General features: G+C 53.1%; 2 protein-coding genes across 2 annotated transcripts; one reads left to right on the top strand and one right to left on the bottom strand.

Annotated features, from left to right (window-relative positions):
* Positions 1 to 111: 111 nt before the first annotated feature.
* Positions 112 to 3552, top strand: TPI1 (triosephosphate isomerase 1). Its single transcript, XM_010385901.2, has 7 exons — positions 112 to 367; positions 1562 to 1685; positions 1804 to 1888; positions 1963 to 2095; positions 2396 to 2481; positions 2753 to 2840; positions 2969 to 3552. The coding sequence occupies exons 1-7, from the start codon at positions 142 to 144 to the stop codon at positions 3085 to 3087; spliced, it is 861 nt and encodes a 286-aa protein (XP_010384203.1). The 5' UTR covers positions 112 to 141; the 3' UTR covers positions 3088 to 3552.
* Positions 3553 to 3654: 102 nt separating this feature from the next.
* SPSB2 (splA/ryanodine receptor domain and SOCS box containing 2) lies at positions 3655 to 6045 on the bottom strand. Its single transcript, XM_030939849.1, is given in 4 exon segments — positions 3655 to 3988; positions 3990 to 4035; positions 4953 to 5700; positions 5864 to 6045. Coding segments are annotated over 3 exon segments (807 nt in total). The 5' UTR covers positions 5617 to 5700; positions 5864 to 6045; the 3' UTR covers positions 3655 to 3891.
* Between the last annotated feature and the right edge of the window lie 9694 nt (positions 6046 to 15739).

The raw sequence follows: 15739 nt of genomic DNA, 5'->3' as shown, positions 1-15739 counted from the left end.
AGTGGAGGCGACCCAGCCCCCGACGCGCCTAGAACGTTGCTACAAGAAGGGGGAACGTCGGAACAGTGCAACACGGGGCGGCGGCCGGGGCGGCTGCAGGAGGGCGGGCGGTGGGCAGGGCTCTGGGGGACCGGGCGGGCTATGGCGGAGGACGGCGAGGAGGCGGAGTTCCACTTCGCGGCGCTCTATATAAGCGGGCAGTGGCCGCGGCTGCGCGCAGACACTGACCTTCAGCGTTTCGGCTCCATCGCCATGGCGCCTTCCAGGAAGTTCTTCGTTGGGGGGAACTGGAAGATGAACGGGCGGAAGCAGAATCTGGGGGAGCTCATCGGCACTCTGAACGCGGCCAAGGTGCCGGCCGATACCGGTAAGCCCTCGCCGAGGAGGGGCCGGGGCCGGGGCGGGAGTGGCAGCGTCCTCTCCCGAGGCCTCGAGGCCGGTGTCCGCGCGGACCTGATGATGCAGGGCTGTGGGACGAGGGCCGCTGGGGTCCGGGCAGGGGCCTCGCAGCCGCAGCCCCGTCGGTGCGTCGAGGGGGCAGGGCGGAGCACATGATGCCCCTTCGACCGTGGGGCAGGTAAGGACGTTTTGGGTCTTCTGGAGGAAGGTGGCCCTGGGGCGCGCACTGGGGCTGTGTCCGCCAGGCGACGGGCTAGGAGCGGAACCCGAGGCTCTGCGGGAGGCCAGGGGAGGCTGGCCGCAGCCCCCGGGGTGGGGGAGGAGGCTGGGCCGCGTGGGCTTCCCGCTACCTGCCCCTTGGCCTCCCGCGCCGTGCGCCTCAGCACGTAGCCCCAGACTCCTCCCCCTCCTTGCTGGCGGCCGGGTCCCCGCGCCGAGCTGCTCGGGGTCCCTGAGCCTCCAGATCTGACCCCTTCCCTTCGGCAACCTGTGCGACTCCCGCCTTCCACTGAAGGGACCGAGCCGGTGCCAAACAGCCTGAGCGATTTGGGAGTGAGGAGTCATCCTACCGCCTTCCCCAACCTGGAAACGGCAAAGCGCAAGGCCTCTGAGTCAGTTAGCTCTCTACCACCCACGGGCAAAGGATGCTCTCCTCCATCCTCCTTCCTCCCTCCACCGAAATCGGAGAGCCACGGGCCTGATCCAAAGAGGCATCCCCTTCTCGTTCATTCCCCAGAGGCCCCAATACAAATCCCAGGAGTTGGCCCCTCTCCTTTTGCTACAGATCCTTGCCTTGCAAAGGGGAGGTGAGGATGGGCTATTTTAGAAGGGAAGCAGAGTTGGCCCCTAGAGAATGCTGAGTCTGTGAGGTGCCTATGCCCAGAATAGCTCGAGGAAATTGGAGCCACAGCTGTTAAAAGAGCAGAGGGCAGGGCGAGGGCCGTGGCCTCTCAGGGGTATCTGGAAGGCTCTTCGAGTTGAGTGCAGACCCAGCCTGGGCTGGAAAGTGGACAGAGGTCATCTTGCTGGGGTGAAAAGGGGAGGAGAGCAGAACCAAGAAGAAGAGGGTGAGGGCTGGGGGGCTCCAGGGCACCGGTTAGGAATTGTGGAGAATGAAGGCTTTCTTTAGTCTCATCCCCCTGTGGTACCATCTTGCCCTCAGAAGTGGTTTGTGCTCCCCCCACTGCCTATATCGACTTCGCCCGGCAGAAGCTAGATCCCAAGATTGCTGTGGCTGCACAGAACTGCTACAAAGTGACTAATGGGGCCTTTACTGGGGAAATCAGGTGAGATCGAGGTGGAGAGGGGTGTGTGGGACCCTTCCCTCACACTTCCCCTGTGGCTTTGAGGGGAAAGCCACAGGATGGGCTCCCTGCTGAACCTTGGCTTCATCTCTTCCTTTAGCCCTGGCATGATCAAAGACTGCGGAGCCACGTGGGTGGTCCTGGGGCACTCAGAGAGAAGGCATGTCTTTGGGGAGTCAGATGAGGTTAGTAGCCAAGAGAGAAGATAAGGGATGTCTTTTTCCAAGAAGGATGTCTCACCAAGTCTGTTTCTCAACAGCTGATTGGGCAGAAAGTGGCCCATGCTCTCGCTGAGGGACTCGGAGTAATCGCCTGTATTGGGGAGAAGCTAGATGAAAGGGAAGCTGGCATCACTGAGAAGGTTGTTTTCGAGCAGACAAAGGTCATCGCAGGTATCTCTGGAAAAAGGGACCTTTGAGCCTATCCAGGGCCACAGAGACTCAGAGGGTAGGGTCAGGCCCTGGAGCCTGTCTTGGTCCCCATGCTGATCCAGAAAAGGAAAAGGGGGAGGGGGAGTGAGAATCCTTGCTTCGGGCCTATCACTTCTCCAGCCCCCAAGGTAGATGCCACCTGGAAATCCCCCAGTGTCCACCAGGGGGCAGTAGGCCACCGTTCTTCATACTCCTGGAGAACCTGGCTAGAGAGCTCTTTCTTGTTCACCCTTCCCTCCATCTGTGATCTGTGCCCTGCAGATAATGTGAAAGACTGGAGCAAGGTTGTCCTGGCCTATGAGCCTGTGTGGGCCATTGGTACTGGCAAGACTGCAACGCCCCAACAGGTAACCGAGCCCAGGAGCCCTGCCCTCATCCCAGCCTGCCTCAGTAGGTTTGGACAGACACAGACCATCTTGGGCAACCCCTTATTTCAAAAAGACGGAGACCCTGGGCCCAGAGACAGTGACTTGTCCAAGGGCATCCAGTCCAGGGCCTGGCTTGGATCGGAGCCCTGGTACTCTGACTCAGTCAGAAACCACACTAAGTGTCCACTGGTGCCAGTGATTTTTCCTCTTAGACAGAAAAGGTCTTACTTAGTCCAGCTTCTTGTTCTAGGCCCAGGAAGTACACGAGAAGCTCCGAGGATGGCTTAAGTCCAACGTCTCTGAAGCAGTGGCTCAGAGCACCCGTATCATTTATGGAGGTGAGTGGCTTTGGTTCCCGGCTGAGGGGGAGTGGGCTGAGGACTAGACTGAGCCCTCGGACATGGAGGTGGGGATGGGGTATACTCATCTCATTCTTGACCAAGCCCTTGTTCTGCTCCCTTCCCAGGCTCTGTGACTGGGGCAACCTGCAAGGAGCTGGCCAGCCAGCCTGACGTGGATGGTTTCCTTGTGGGTGGTGCTTCCCTCAAGCCCGAATTCGTGGACATCATCAATGCCAAACAATGAGCCCCATCCATCTTCCCTACCCTTCCTGCCAAGCCAGGGACTAAGCAGCCCAGAAGCCCAGTAACTGCCCCTCCCCTGCACATGCTTCTGATGGTGTCACCTGCTCCTTCCTGTGGCCTCATCCAAATTGTACCTTCCTTTACTGTCTTCACCCTGTAATGGTTGGGACCAGCCCAATCCCTTCTCCACTTACTATAATGCTTGGAACTAAATGTCACCAAGGTGGCTTCTCCTCGGCTGAGAGGTGGAAGGGGTGGGATTTGCTTCTGGGTTCCCTAGGCCCTAGTGAGGGCAGGAGAGAAACCATCCTCTCCCTTCTTACACAATGAGGCCAAGATCCTCCCCTCAGAAGGCAGGAGTGCTGCCCTCTCCCATGGTGCCCATGCCTGTGTGCTGTGTACGTGAACCACCCACATGTGAGGGAATAAACACCTGGCACTAGGTCTTGTGGTCTGTCCGCCTTCACTGCACTTGCCCAGATAATCTTCCTTTTTGAGGCAGCTATATAAATGATCCTTTGTGCAAAAAAAAAAACAAAACCAAAAACAGGTTTCTGTAATAGTACCTCTTAATATTTTTACTAGAAAAAAACGTTTTGCGTAGCAAACTGTCATAGGCTTGAATGCCGGCTCCCTCTCTTCCTCTGAGCGGCTCTGGGGCTGTTGATTTCCTCAGAGCTTGGGTTGGGGTAGGGGCCCAGCCTCACCAGCTTTCAATAGCTGGTCTAGGCTAGCAGTGCCTCCCCACCTCTCCAAGGGGAGGGGTGGTGGCAAGGCCTCAGCACAGTCTGTGGTATCACAGGGCTCACTGGTAGAGCAGGTAGAGCACTTCACTGGTAGAGCACTTCATGGCAGGGGGCAAGGGCAGGGCAGATACCTGGCCGAGCCGGGTATCCCCCAGGATGTAGCGCACACAGGCGGCTCAGGTGCAGAAGAGAGTGTGGCTCCGCTGGGAGAGAGAAGGAGGGGAATGCGAGTATGGGTGCAGCCACCAGTCAGACGTCCTCTAATGACAGGGTCCTGCCCAGATGCCTTTCTGCTTTCCTGCTTTGAGTGTGCCCACCTTGGCTGAAAGGGGAATCTGAGATACCCTGAAGTTCTGCCTCCCAGTTAAGATTTCACACATCCCTAGTCAGAGCTGGGGTGAAACGCTGGCTAAGGCCCTCTAAGTGACAGGCCAAGGTGGCTCTGACTGTGGTGGAGCTGGCCCAGGCTTTGATTCCAGAGGCTTGGGAGCTGGGGCTGAGGTGAGGAAGGATGGCTGTCCACTCTACAGCTCACACAACTGCAGAGAGCAGCTCCAAGCCCTGGCCCCAGTCAGTTCCTGGGAAGGCTCCTCCCCTGCTGCCCCACCCTAAGGCCCTGCCTCCTCCACTGCTCTCCTCCCTGGTGCCCAGGGCCCCAGTGTCTCCATTCTGAGGTTTGGCTGAGGAAGGAAGTGGGTATGTGGCACAGAGACAGGTCAGAGCCCAGAGAATCCGATATACACCCTGGGTACCTGGCTCTGCCTGTCCTCCTCCTTGTGGACCTGTACATCAAACCCAGTACCCAACCCTTTGCGCCTCTTGCTCAGGGGTTGGTATCTCCTGAATTCTCTTATCCCTGGAGTGCCTCCCTCCATTCTGAAGGTTCACCAATTATTGACCAAGAAAACTTGAGAAAGTTGCTTTCTCAAGCCTGTTTCACCTCTATTGCTGTTGGATTAAATAACAGCTGTAAAGACCCCTAGCCGTTCCCAGCACTGAACAGAGGTAAGAGGCAGGCTGGATGAAGGTCCATCCCCTCTGCTCTTGTCAGAAGAGTTTCCATCCCAAACCGCTGCCACCAGGGACAGAAAGTTCTCCCCACATCTGCCCCAGGCTTCACCTCTCCTTTCGCCCAGGTAGCGGATGCGGACCTGGCACTGGCCCCAGACAGCGCTTACTGCCGGATAGAGGGTCCTGCCCTTCAGTCCCCAGAAGGCTGTCCCCAGGTAGGTGCTCCCAATAGCGTAGCCCAGAGTTCCCTCCTCCATGTCCAGAACCACCAGCAGCCTCTCTGGCACCTCCAGCTGCTCACCCTGAGTTACCGCTGGATACTGGGGCGCTCCGGGCCCCTTGCTCTGATGGTACAGCTTCCCCCGCCCGATGTCCCAGCCCCACGACTCGCTGTTGCTGCCCAGCAGCGCCGCGTGGTGCTTAGTCTGCAGCGGGGCGCGGGCCGTGGCCACGCCCACCACGGCATACGGGCCCCTCTGCTCTAGGGGCCAGCTGATCTCCCAGGCGTGCAGGCCTCTTGAATAGCCCCTCTTACCCCGGACACCATCAGTGCTCTGGGCCAGGGGCCGCCGCTCAAAGTACAACCCTCCTTCCTTGACCCCGCTGTTCTCTGAACAGTCTATGGGGTTCCAACCGTGGTGTCGTTGGGCCCCCCGGTCAGGAGGGGGTGCAGACAGCAGCTCTTCCAAGCCCTCGGGACAGGAGACGTCAGGGTACAGGGCCTGTGGGGTGGGGGTGCTGCTGCTGCCCCCCGCCAGGGCTGTCTCGCCCATGGAGGTGAGGAGCTATAGGACTCCCCGAAAGAGGCTTGCTGGGGCGTCTCTCTTCTAAAAGTTGAGCTCCAGTTTGAGATTGGCCTGGAAGGGAGTTGGGAGAAAAGGGGTGTGAGGAGCAGAATCCTGGCGGGGGGTCGTCACCCAGGCACCCCATCCTTTCACCCAAGTTTGCCAACTGGCCCGCTCATCCTTCCTCGCTGCCCCAAAGCTCCCGGACCCCTCATCTGCCCTCGCCCCATCTGACCCAGGTCGCCCGAGACTCTCGCGAGTTCGCCCCCTTTGGGCCTCAGCAGGGACCATCCGCCTTACTCGCCCCGAGCCCTCGCTGCTGCCCCCGAACCTCGGTTGGCTTCCCAGCCCAGGAAGTCGCCGGGCCTCTGGAAGAGCCGGGCGGAAAAAAGCCGAGGCGCGCAGGGCGCAAACTGCCTGCCGCTTCCGCCCCCAGCACCTCCCTCGGGCCGCGCTCGCCCCGCGGCCCCGCCCCGCCAGGGCCCTCCGGGGCGTTAACCCTCTCATCGCCGCCCCGGGTTGTGCAGCCCGAGGCCGCGCCCCTGTATGGCCCCGCCCCTTCAGGGGCAGTTACCTCTCTACCCGCCGCAGCCGCCGGGAGCATGCCCCGCCCCCTGGAGCCCACCCCGGGCGGGTAACCTCGGGTCTCCGCACCGGGCTGTGACCCTCCCCGAAGCCCCGCCCCCACGGCGAAGGCCCGGGGCGATTAACCCTTCTCTCCCTGGGGCAGAGTCCGCACCCGGGCAGGCCCAGCTCAGAACTAACGCTTTGATGGCATCACCGCCTCGGGAATCCCTGGGGATGGTGTTCACCGTCAAGACCTTTGAACCGCCTGAGCAACTAACTCCTGCGACCCTGAGGATAAGGAGCATGCGGTCAAGGAGGGGCTTCATTGTGCTGACTCCCATTTCTATTTCCCTGTGATTCTGGGTCACTGTTTCTGGGTTGGTCCCTGTCTGCCTCTGGTTTTGAGTCAGCCTGTGCCACCTCTGAGGCTGTGAAATCTGCTTCAGGCTCTGGGCTGTAGACATCATAGTTTTCCCTGCTGGCCCAGTCTTCATACTGGATGCCAATCCATTACTGAGCCGTTGATCTCATTTGGTAGAGTGTCCTGGCTGAGACTTGCAGTTTGAGTGAAGCTATGCCACTAGTTAACTGTGTGATCTCGGGGAAGTTGCCAGATTTCTCCTTTTTTTTTTTTTTGAGACAGGGTCTTGCTGTCACCCAGGCTGCAGTGCAGTGGCGCCATCACAGCCCACTGCAGCCTTGACCTCCTGGGCTCAAGTGATCTTCCTACCTCAGCCTCCCAAGTAGCTGGGACTACAAGCATGTGCTCCCACGCCCAGCTAATTTTTTAAAACTTATTTTTATTTTTATTTTTTTGAGATGGAGTCTTGCTTTTATTGCCCAGGCTGGAGGGCAGTGGCACGATCTCGGCTCACTGCAACCTCCGTCTCCCAAGTTCAAGCGATTCTCCTGCCTCAGCCTCCTGAGTAGCTGGGATTGCAGGCGCCCACCACTATGCCTGGCTATTTTTTGTATTTTTAGTAAAGACAGGGTTTTGCCATGTTGGCCAGGCTGGTCTCGAACTCCTGACTTTGTGATCTGCCCGCCTCGGCCTCCCAAAGTGCTGAGATTACAGGGGTGAGCCACCACTTCCAGCCAAAAAAAAATTTTTTTAGAGACAGGGTCTCCCAAAGTGCTGGGATTTCAGGCATAAGCCACTACGCCCAGCCCCAGATTTCTATAGTTTTCTGTTATGTAAAATGGGAGCAATGATGGTAGTTACCTCACAGGGTTGTTGTGCAGTTGAAATAATCCAGGTAAAACATGTAGCACAGAGCTGGGTACATGGTATGCACTCAACGAGCGTAGATGTCAATGTGCTTACAGTGTCGACACTATAAGGAGGCAATATAATATAACGGCAAACATGGTAACTGTGGAACCAGACTCCCCATTCATGAATACCTGAAGGCCACTGTGTGTATGATCTTCGGCAAATTACTGAACCTCCTTGTGCCTGTTTCTTCCTCTGTAAGACAGAGATCACATTAGTATCTATTGCATGGGTTGGTGGTGAGGATCCAAGGAGGTTATAGATGTAACACATTTGGAACAGTTTCTGGTTCGCATTTAATGATTTGTGCTAAGCACTGGAGATTAAGCAGTGAATCCTTAAGGAGGTTACAAAGACTTTTATAAAACAATGTATCATGTATTAATAGTAAATAAAATTATGGAGATATAAAGAAAGTACTATAGAAGTAAAAAGAATAGGACTTCTATCTGGGGTTCAAGCAGTTAGGAAAGGAGCATGTCCTAGAAGAGGATCACAACTGGGCTGAATCTTTTCATGTCCTAGAAAGGGTTCACACCTTCACACGGGGCTGAATCTTTTTTTTTTTTTTTTTTGAGATGGAGTCTTGCTCTGATGCCCAGGCTGGAGTTCAGTGGCATGATCTCGGCTCACTTCCGCCTCCTGGTTCAAGTGATTCTCCTGCCTCAGCCTCCCAAGTAGCTGGGACTACAGGTGCATGCCACCATGCCCGGCTAATTTTTATATTTTTAGTAGAGATGGGGTTTCGCTATGTTGGCCAGGCTGGTCTCGAACTCCTGACCTCGTGAGCTGCCTGCCTCGGCCTCCCAAAATGCTGGGATTACAGGCGTGAGCCACCGCGCCTGGCCTGGGCTGAATCTTTTTTTTTTTTTTTTCTTTTTTTTTTTTTTTTGAGACGGAGTCTCGCTCTGTCGCCCAGGCTGGAGTGCAGTGGCCAGATCTCAGCTCACTGCAAGCTCCGCCTCCCGGGTTCACGCCATTCTCCTGCCTCAGCCTCCCAAGTAGCTGGGACTACAAGCACCCGCCACCTCGCCCAGCTAGTTTTTTTGTATTTTTTAGTAGAGACGGGGTTTCACCGTGTTAGGCAGGATGGTCTCGATCTCCTGACCTTGTGATCCACCCGTCTCGGCCTCCCAAAGTGCTGGGATTACAGGCTTGAGCCGGCGCGCCCGGCCGGCCTGGGCTGAATCTAAAAGGATGACTAGGAATTGGCCCGAGACCAGCCACTTCTCTGCAGTATGGAGGTTGGGTTAGGGTTGCTGCATGTAGAAGACATTCCAGACAGAGGAGTCCGCATGAAAAAAAGCAAGAATCAGCAGGTGGGTTTGGGGAAGTACAGTATCTTCAGGGTTGCTACAGCCAGGAAGGAAGCAAGAGAAGGGCCAGAGAAGTAGACAGCAAGTCACAGAGGCCTTCTAGGCTGAGTTAAGGAATGTAAATGTTTTCTCATAGGACAGTCCAGTGATGGGGAGCCATTGTAGGATAGAAGCAGGAGAGGAACATGGTCAGATAGGCTTTTGATTTATTTATATATTTTGAGCCAGGGTCTCACTTTGTCACCCAGGCTGGAGTGGAATAGCATGATCACAAATCATGGCAGCCACAACCTCCTGAGCTCCGGTGATCCTCCCACTTCAGCCTCCTGCGTAGCTGGGACTACAGGTGCATAAATACCACCATGCCGAGCTAATTTATTTTTATTTTTTAAATTTATAAATTATGGCCGGGCGTGGTGGCTCAAGCCTGTAATCCCAGCACTTTGGGAGGCCGAGACGGGCGGATCACGAGGTCAGGAGATCGAGACCATCCTGGCTAACACGGTGAAACCCCGTCTCTACTAAAAAATACAAAAAAAAAAAAAAAAAAAACTAGCCGGGCGAGGTGGCGGGCGCCTGTAGTCCCAGCTACTCCGGAGGCTGAGGCAGGAGAATGGCGTAAACCCGGGAGGTGGAGCTTGCAGTGAGCTGAGATCCGGCCACTGCACTCCAGCCCGGGTGACAGAGCAAGACTCCGTCTCAAAAAAAAAAAAAAAAAAAAAAAAATTATAAATTATTGGCCGGGCATGGTGGCTCGAGCCTGTAATCCCAGCACTTTGGGAGGCCAAGGTGGGTAGATCACGAGGTCAGGAGATCAAGACCATCCTGGCTAACACGGTGAAACCCCGTCTCTACTAAAAATACAAAAAATTAGCCGGGCATGGTGGCGGGCGCCTGTAGTCCCAGCTACATGGGAGGCTGAGGCAGGAGAATGGCGTGAACCCGGGGGGCGGAGCTTGCAGTGAACCAAGATCGCTCCACTGCGCTCCAGCCTGGGCAACAGAGCAAGACTCGGTCTAAAAAAAAAATTATAAATTATTATTTTTTAATTTTTAAAATAGAGACAGAGTTTCATTCTGTTGCCCAGGGTGGTCTCGAACTCCTGGGTCAAGTGATCCTCCTGCTTCAGCATCCCAAAGTACTGGGATTATAGGCGTGAGCCACTGTGCCTGGCCAGATCTGCATTTTAGAAAAACCACCCTGGCAGCAATGTAGAGGAGGCTTTAAAGGAAACAGGACTGGAAGTTGGCTGGGCGCGGTGGCTCACGCCTGTAATCCCAGCACTTTGGGAGGCCAAGACAGGCGAATCACCTGAGGTTGGGAGTTCAAGACCAGTTTGGCCAACATGGAGAAACTCCAACTCTACTAAAAATACAAAATTAGCCAGGCATGGTGGAACATGCCTGTAATCCCAGCTACTCAGGAGGCTGAGGCAGGAGAATTGCTTGAACCTGGGAGGCGTAGGTTGCGGTGAGCCGAGATCGCGCCATTGCACTCCAGCCTGGGCAACAAGAGTGAAACTCTATCTAAAAAATTAAAAAAAAAAAAAAAAAAATAGGACCGAAAGCAAAGACACCATTTCCAGCAGACCAGGTGACAAGTGTCAAGAGCCTGAAATAGGACAGTAGAAATAAGGATGAAAATAATTCAAGAAACACTGATAAAATGGCAAGATTTGGTGACTGATTAGATGTGAAGTTGAGACTGGACACAGTGGCTCACGCCTGTAATCCCAGCACTTTGGGAGGCCGAGGCAGGCGGATCACCTGAGGTTGGGAGTTCAAGACCAGCCTGGCCAACATGGTGAAACCTTGTCTCTACTAAAAATACAAAAACTAGCTGTGTGGGGTGGTGGGCACCTGTAATCCCAGCTACTGTGGAGGGTGAAGCAGGAGAATTGCTTGAACCAGGGAGGTGGAGGCTGCAGTGAGCCGAGATGACGCTACTGCACTTCAACTGGGGCAACAGAGCGAGACTCCACCTCAAAAAAAAAGAGAGAGAGAGAGAAAGGGAAGTTTCTAGCCTGGAAAAATTGATTGGAAGGTGTTGCCACCAATCCAGGTGGAGATGACAGAAAGAGGAGTAATTGAGGGCAGGGGCAGGAGGGTGAGAGAGGGAGATGGTGAGTTCAGTTTAGGATATGTTTTTGAGATGTCTGAGCCACAAGCAAGTGAAACCATCCAGAACACACAAGATAATGGCGGGTCTGGAGGCAGAATGAGAGGCCTGGGCTGGAGACAGGGATTTGGGAGGTGTGTCAGCCTTTAGTCAGGAGTTGAACTATGAGAATGAGTGAGTGAAATATGGGCGAGGGGACAAAGGAAGAGAGTGCAGAGCAAGAGAAGGGTCAAGGAGAACAGAACCAGGTAGAAAATTCAGTTTTGATTACTTACAAGATTGTTTTGGTCAGAGGTCACTGGCAACCTTGGTGAGAGACAGCACATGTGGGGACTGGGAGGTGGGACTTCAGACTGAAGGGGCTGGACTGTCACAAGCTTTACATTTTAAAGGAATAGAAAATGAGAAGTAAATTACAATTATGTCACATAGTTAAAGTTACCCTTGAAAATACCTTAGTAGGCTGGGTACAGTGGCTCATTCCTGCAATCCCACCACTTTCAGAGGCTGAAGCAGGAGCTTGAGCCCAGGAGTTTGAGACCAGCCTGGACAACACAGTGAGACCCCATCTCTACCAAATAATAATAATAATGAAATAGGCTGGACGCGGTGGCTCATGCCTGTAATCCCAGCACTTTGGGAGGCCGAAGTCAGTAGTTCAAGACCAGCCTGGCCAACATGGTGAAATCTTGTCTCTACTAAATACACGAAAAAAATTAGCCAGGCATGATGGCTTGCACCTGTAATCCCTCAGCAGGAGAACTGTTTGAACCCAGGAGGCAGAGGTTGTAGTGAGCCAAGATGGCACCACTGCACTCCAACCTGGGCGACAGAGTGATATTGATACTCCATCTCAAAAAACAAAACAAAAATAAAATAAAATAGGCCGGGCGTGGTGGCTCACGCCTGTAATCTCAGCACTTTGGGAGGCCAAGGCGGGCAGATCATGAGGTCAGGAGATCGAGACCATCCTGGCCAACATGGTGAAACCCCATCTCTACTAAAAATACAAAAATTAGCTGGGCGTGGTGGTGTGTGCCTGTAATCCCAGCTACTCAGGAGAGTGAGGCAGGAGAACCCCCGAGTAGGAGGTTGCAGTGAGCCGAGATCCCGCCACTACACTCCAGCCTGGCGACAGAGCAAGACTCTGTCTCAAAAAAATAAAGTAAAATAAAATAAAATAAAATAAAAAAATTGAGGACCATGAGAACTAGGGGAAAAAAGAAAAAAGAAAGGCCGAGGCAGGCGGATCACCTGAGGTCGGGAGTTTGAGACCAGACTGACAGCAGACTGAGAAACCTCGTCTCTACTAAAAATACAAAAATTAGCCGGGTGTGGTGGCACACGCCTGTAATCCCAGCTACTCGGGAGGCTAAGGAGGAGAATCACTTGAACCTGGGAGGCGGAGGTTGCAGTGAGCTGAGATTGCACCAGTGCACTCCAGCCTGGACAAACAAGAGCGAAACTCCATCTCAAAAAAAAAAAAAAGGGCCGGGCGCGGTGGCTCAAGCCTGTAATACCAGCACTTTGGGAGGCCGAGACGGACGGATCACGAGGTCAGGAGATCGAGACCATCCTGGCTAACACGGTGAAACCCTGTCTCTACTAAAAGATACAAAAAACTAGCTGGGCGAGGTGGCGGGCGCCTGTAGTCCCAGCTACTCCGGAGGCTGAGGCAGGAGAATGGCGTGAACCCGGGAGGCGGAGCTTGCAGTGAGCTGAGATCTGGCCACTGCACTCCAGTCCGGGCGACAGAGCGAGACTCCGCCTCAAAAAAAAAAAAAAAAAGAAAAAGAAAAAGAAAAAGAAAATCCCTTAGTTACTGCATCTATTAGGTACAGCATATATTTGTTTGTGTAAAAATCACTATATGGCAGTATATATATATAATAATGTACAAAATAATATTTTATAATGTTTTGAAGAGGAAGAAGGAAGCATACTAAGAAGTAACTCAGGAATGGAAAACCAAACATCAAATGTTCTCATAAGTGGGAGCTGAGCCATGAGAATGCAGAGGCATAAGAATGACACAATGGACTTTGGGGACTCAGGGGGAAAGGGTGGGAAGAGGTGGAGGTATAAAAGACTATAAATAGGGTTCAGTGTATACTGCTTGGGTGATGGGTGCACCCAAATCTCACAAATCACCACTAAATAACTTACTCATGTAACCAAACACCACCTGTTCCCCAATAACCTATGAAAATAAAATAATAATAAAAAGAAGAAGAAAGCATACTAAAATAAAGATATGAACCTGAAACTTGTCATCCACCTGGATATGCTTGCCAGTATGTGACATCAGTAATAACATCATGACTGTAAGACCAGGCACAGTGGCTCACACCTGTAATCACAGCACTTTGGGAGGCCAAGGTGGGCCGACTGATTTGAGATCAGAGGTTGAAGACCAGCCTGGGCAGCATGATAAAACCCCGCCTCTACAAAAAATACAAAAAATTAGCCAGGCTTTGGTGGCTGGCGCCTGCCATCCCAGCTAGTCAAGAGGCTGAGGCACGAGAATCCCTTGAGTCCAGGAAGTGGAGGTTACAGTGAGCCAAGATCATGCCACCGCACTCCAGGCTGGGTGACAGAGCGAGAACCTGTCTCAAAAAACAAATGACTTCATGACTGTGGATGGCAGCCTATGATGAATATTAGTGAAGTAACTGTGTGATAACCAAGGCCTGGGGACAGAGAGCGGTGCCTGCTCCATGACTAGCTCTAGCTCAGCTTGAGAATTTAATCACGCCTGTGCTGCTGCTGCCGCTGGTTGTTTAAAACATAATTGTTGGCGGGGCACAGTGGCTCACGCCTGGAATCCCAGCAGTTTGGGAGGCTGAGGCAGGCAGATCATCTGAGATAAGGAGTTCGAGGCCAGCCTGGCCAACATGGTGAAACCCCGTCTCTACTAAAAAAATACAAAAAAATTAGCCAGGCCTAGTGGCGCGTGCCTGTAGTCCCAGCTTCTCAGGAAGCTGAGGCAGGAGAACCTCTTGAATCAGGAGGTGGAGCTTGCAGTGAGCCGAGATTGGGCCACTGCACTCCAGCCTGGGCGACAGAGCAAGACTTTGTCTCAAAAAAAAAAAAAAAAAACGGTTGTTTAAAACAATTCATCAGTTGATGCCACTGAATCTTGAGCTAGTCAAACATTAGTTGCTAAAAGGTAAAAACTTTCATAATGCTACAAATGATTTAAAATTTTTACTTAAAAATTAAAAAATAAAAACTGGCCGGGCATGGTGGCTCACGCCTGTAATCCCAGCACTTTGGGAGGCCCAGATGGGCGGATCATGAGGTCAGGTGATCGAGACAATCCTGGCTAACATGGTGAAACCCCGTCTCTACTAAAAATACAAAAAATCAGCCAGGTCTGGTGACGGGCGCCTGTAGTCCCAGCTACTCAGGAGGCTGAGGCAGGAGAATGGTGGGAACCTGGGAGGCGGAGCTTGCAGTGAGTCAAGATTGTGCCACTGCACTCCAGCCTGGGTGACAGAGCGAGACTCCCTCTCAAAAAAAAAAAAAAAAAAAAAATTATAGATGAGGTCTTGCTATTTTGCCCAGGCTAAACTCAAATTCCTGGGTTCAAGTAATCACTCCACCTCAGCCTCCCAAGTAGCTAAGACTACAGGCATGTCCCACAATGTCTTTTTACTTATTTTATTCTTCTGTCGAGACAGGGTCTCACTGTACTCCAGGCTGGAGTGCAGTGGCACGATCATGACTTACTGCAACCTCACCCCAGGCTCAGATGATCCTCCCACCCTAGCCTCCCAAGTAGCTAGGACTATAGGCACGTGCCACCAGGCTTGGCTAATATTTAATTTTTTGTAGAGACGGCGGAGGGGGTCTCTCTTTGTTGCCCAGGTTGTACTCCTGTACTCAAGCAATTCTCCTGCCTCATCCTCCCACAGGGCTGGGATTACAGGCATGAGCCACCATGTCTAGCTGTTTTTACTTTTTAAAATTATATATATATATTTTGAGACAAGGTCTGGCTCTGTTGCTCAGGCTGGAGTGCAGTGGCACAATCTCGGCTCACTGCAACCTCTGCCTTCTGGGTTCAAGCAATTCTCCCGCCTCAGCCTCTGGAGTAGCTGGGACAACAGGCGCCTGCCACCATGCCTGGATAATTTTTTTTGAATGTTTTTGTAAAGACAGGGTTTCACCGTGTTGCCCAGGTTGGTCTCGAACTCCTGGGCTCAAGCAATCCACCCACCTTGGCCTCACAAAGTATCGTGATTACAGGCGTGAGCCACTGCGATCAGTCCTTTAAAAAATAAAATGTGGGCCGGGCGCGGTGGCTCAAGCCTGTAATCCCAGCACTTTGGGAGGCTGAGACGGGCGGATCATGAGGTCAGGAGATCGAGACCATCCTGGCTAACACGGTGAAACTCTGTCTCTACTAAAAAATACAAAAAACTAGCCGGGCGAGGTGGCGGGCGCCTGTAGTCCCAGCTACACGGGAGGCTGAGGCAGGAGAATGGCGTAAACCTGGGAGGTGGAGCTTGTAGTGAGCTGAGATCCGGCCACTGCACTCCAGCCCGGGCGACAGAGCAAGACTCCGTCTCAAAAAATAAAATAAAATAAAATAAAATGTGCCCCCCTCCCACTGCCGTTTTTACTTTTTTATTGAGATGTAACATATATAAAGTACACTAATCTTAAATTGCCCAGTGAACTTTTCCATACATATACACTTGGGTGACAACCACCAAAAAGATCAAGATAAAGAATCCAGCTGGTTGGGAGCGGTGGCTCACACCTGTAATCCCAGTACTTTTGGAGGCTAAGGCAGAGGATCACTTGAGCTCAGGAGTTCGGAGATGAGCCT

The sequence above is a fragment of the Rhinopithecus roxellana genome, chromosome 10 (assembly GCF_007565055.1).
Source record: "Rhinopithecus roxellana isolate Shanxi Qingling chromosome 10, ASM756505v1, whole genome shotgun sequence".
Classification (NCBI taxonomy): domain Eukaryota; kingdom Metazoa; phylum Chordata; class Mammalia; order Primates; family Cercopithecidae; genus Rhinopithecus; species Rhinopithecus roxellana.
Note: the sequence above shows the minus strand (reverse complement) of the source record. Positions and strands in the feature narration are given on the sequence as shown.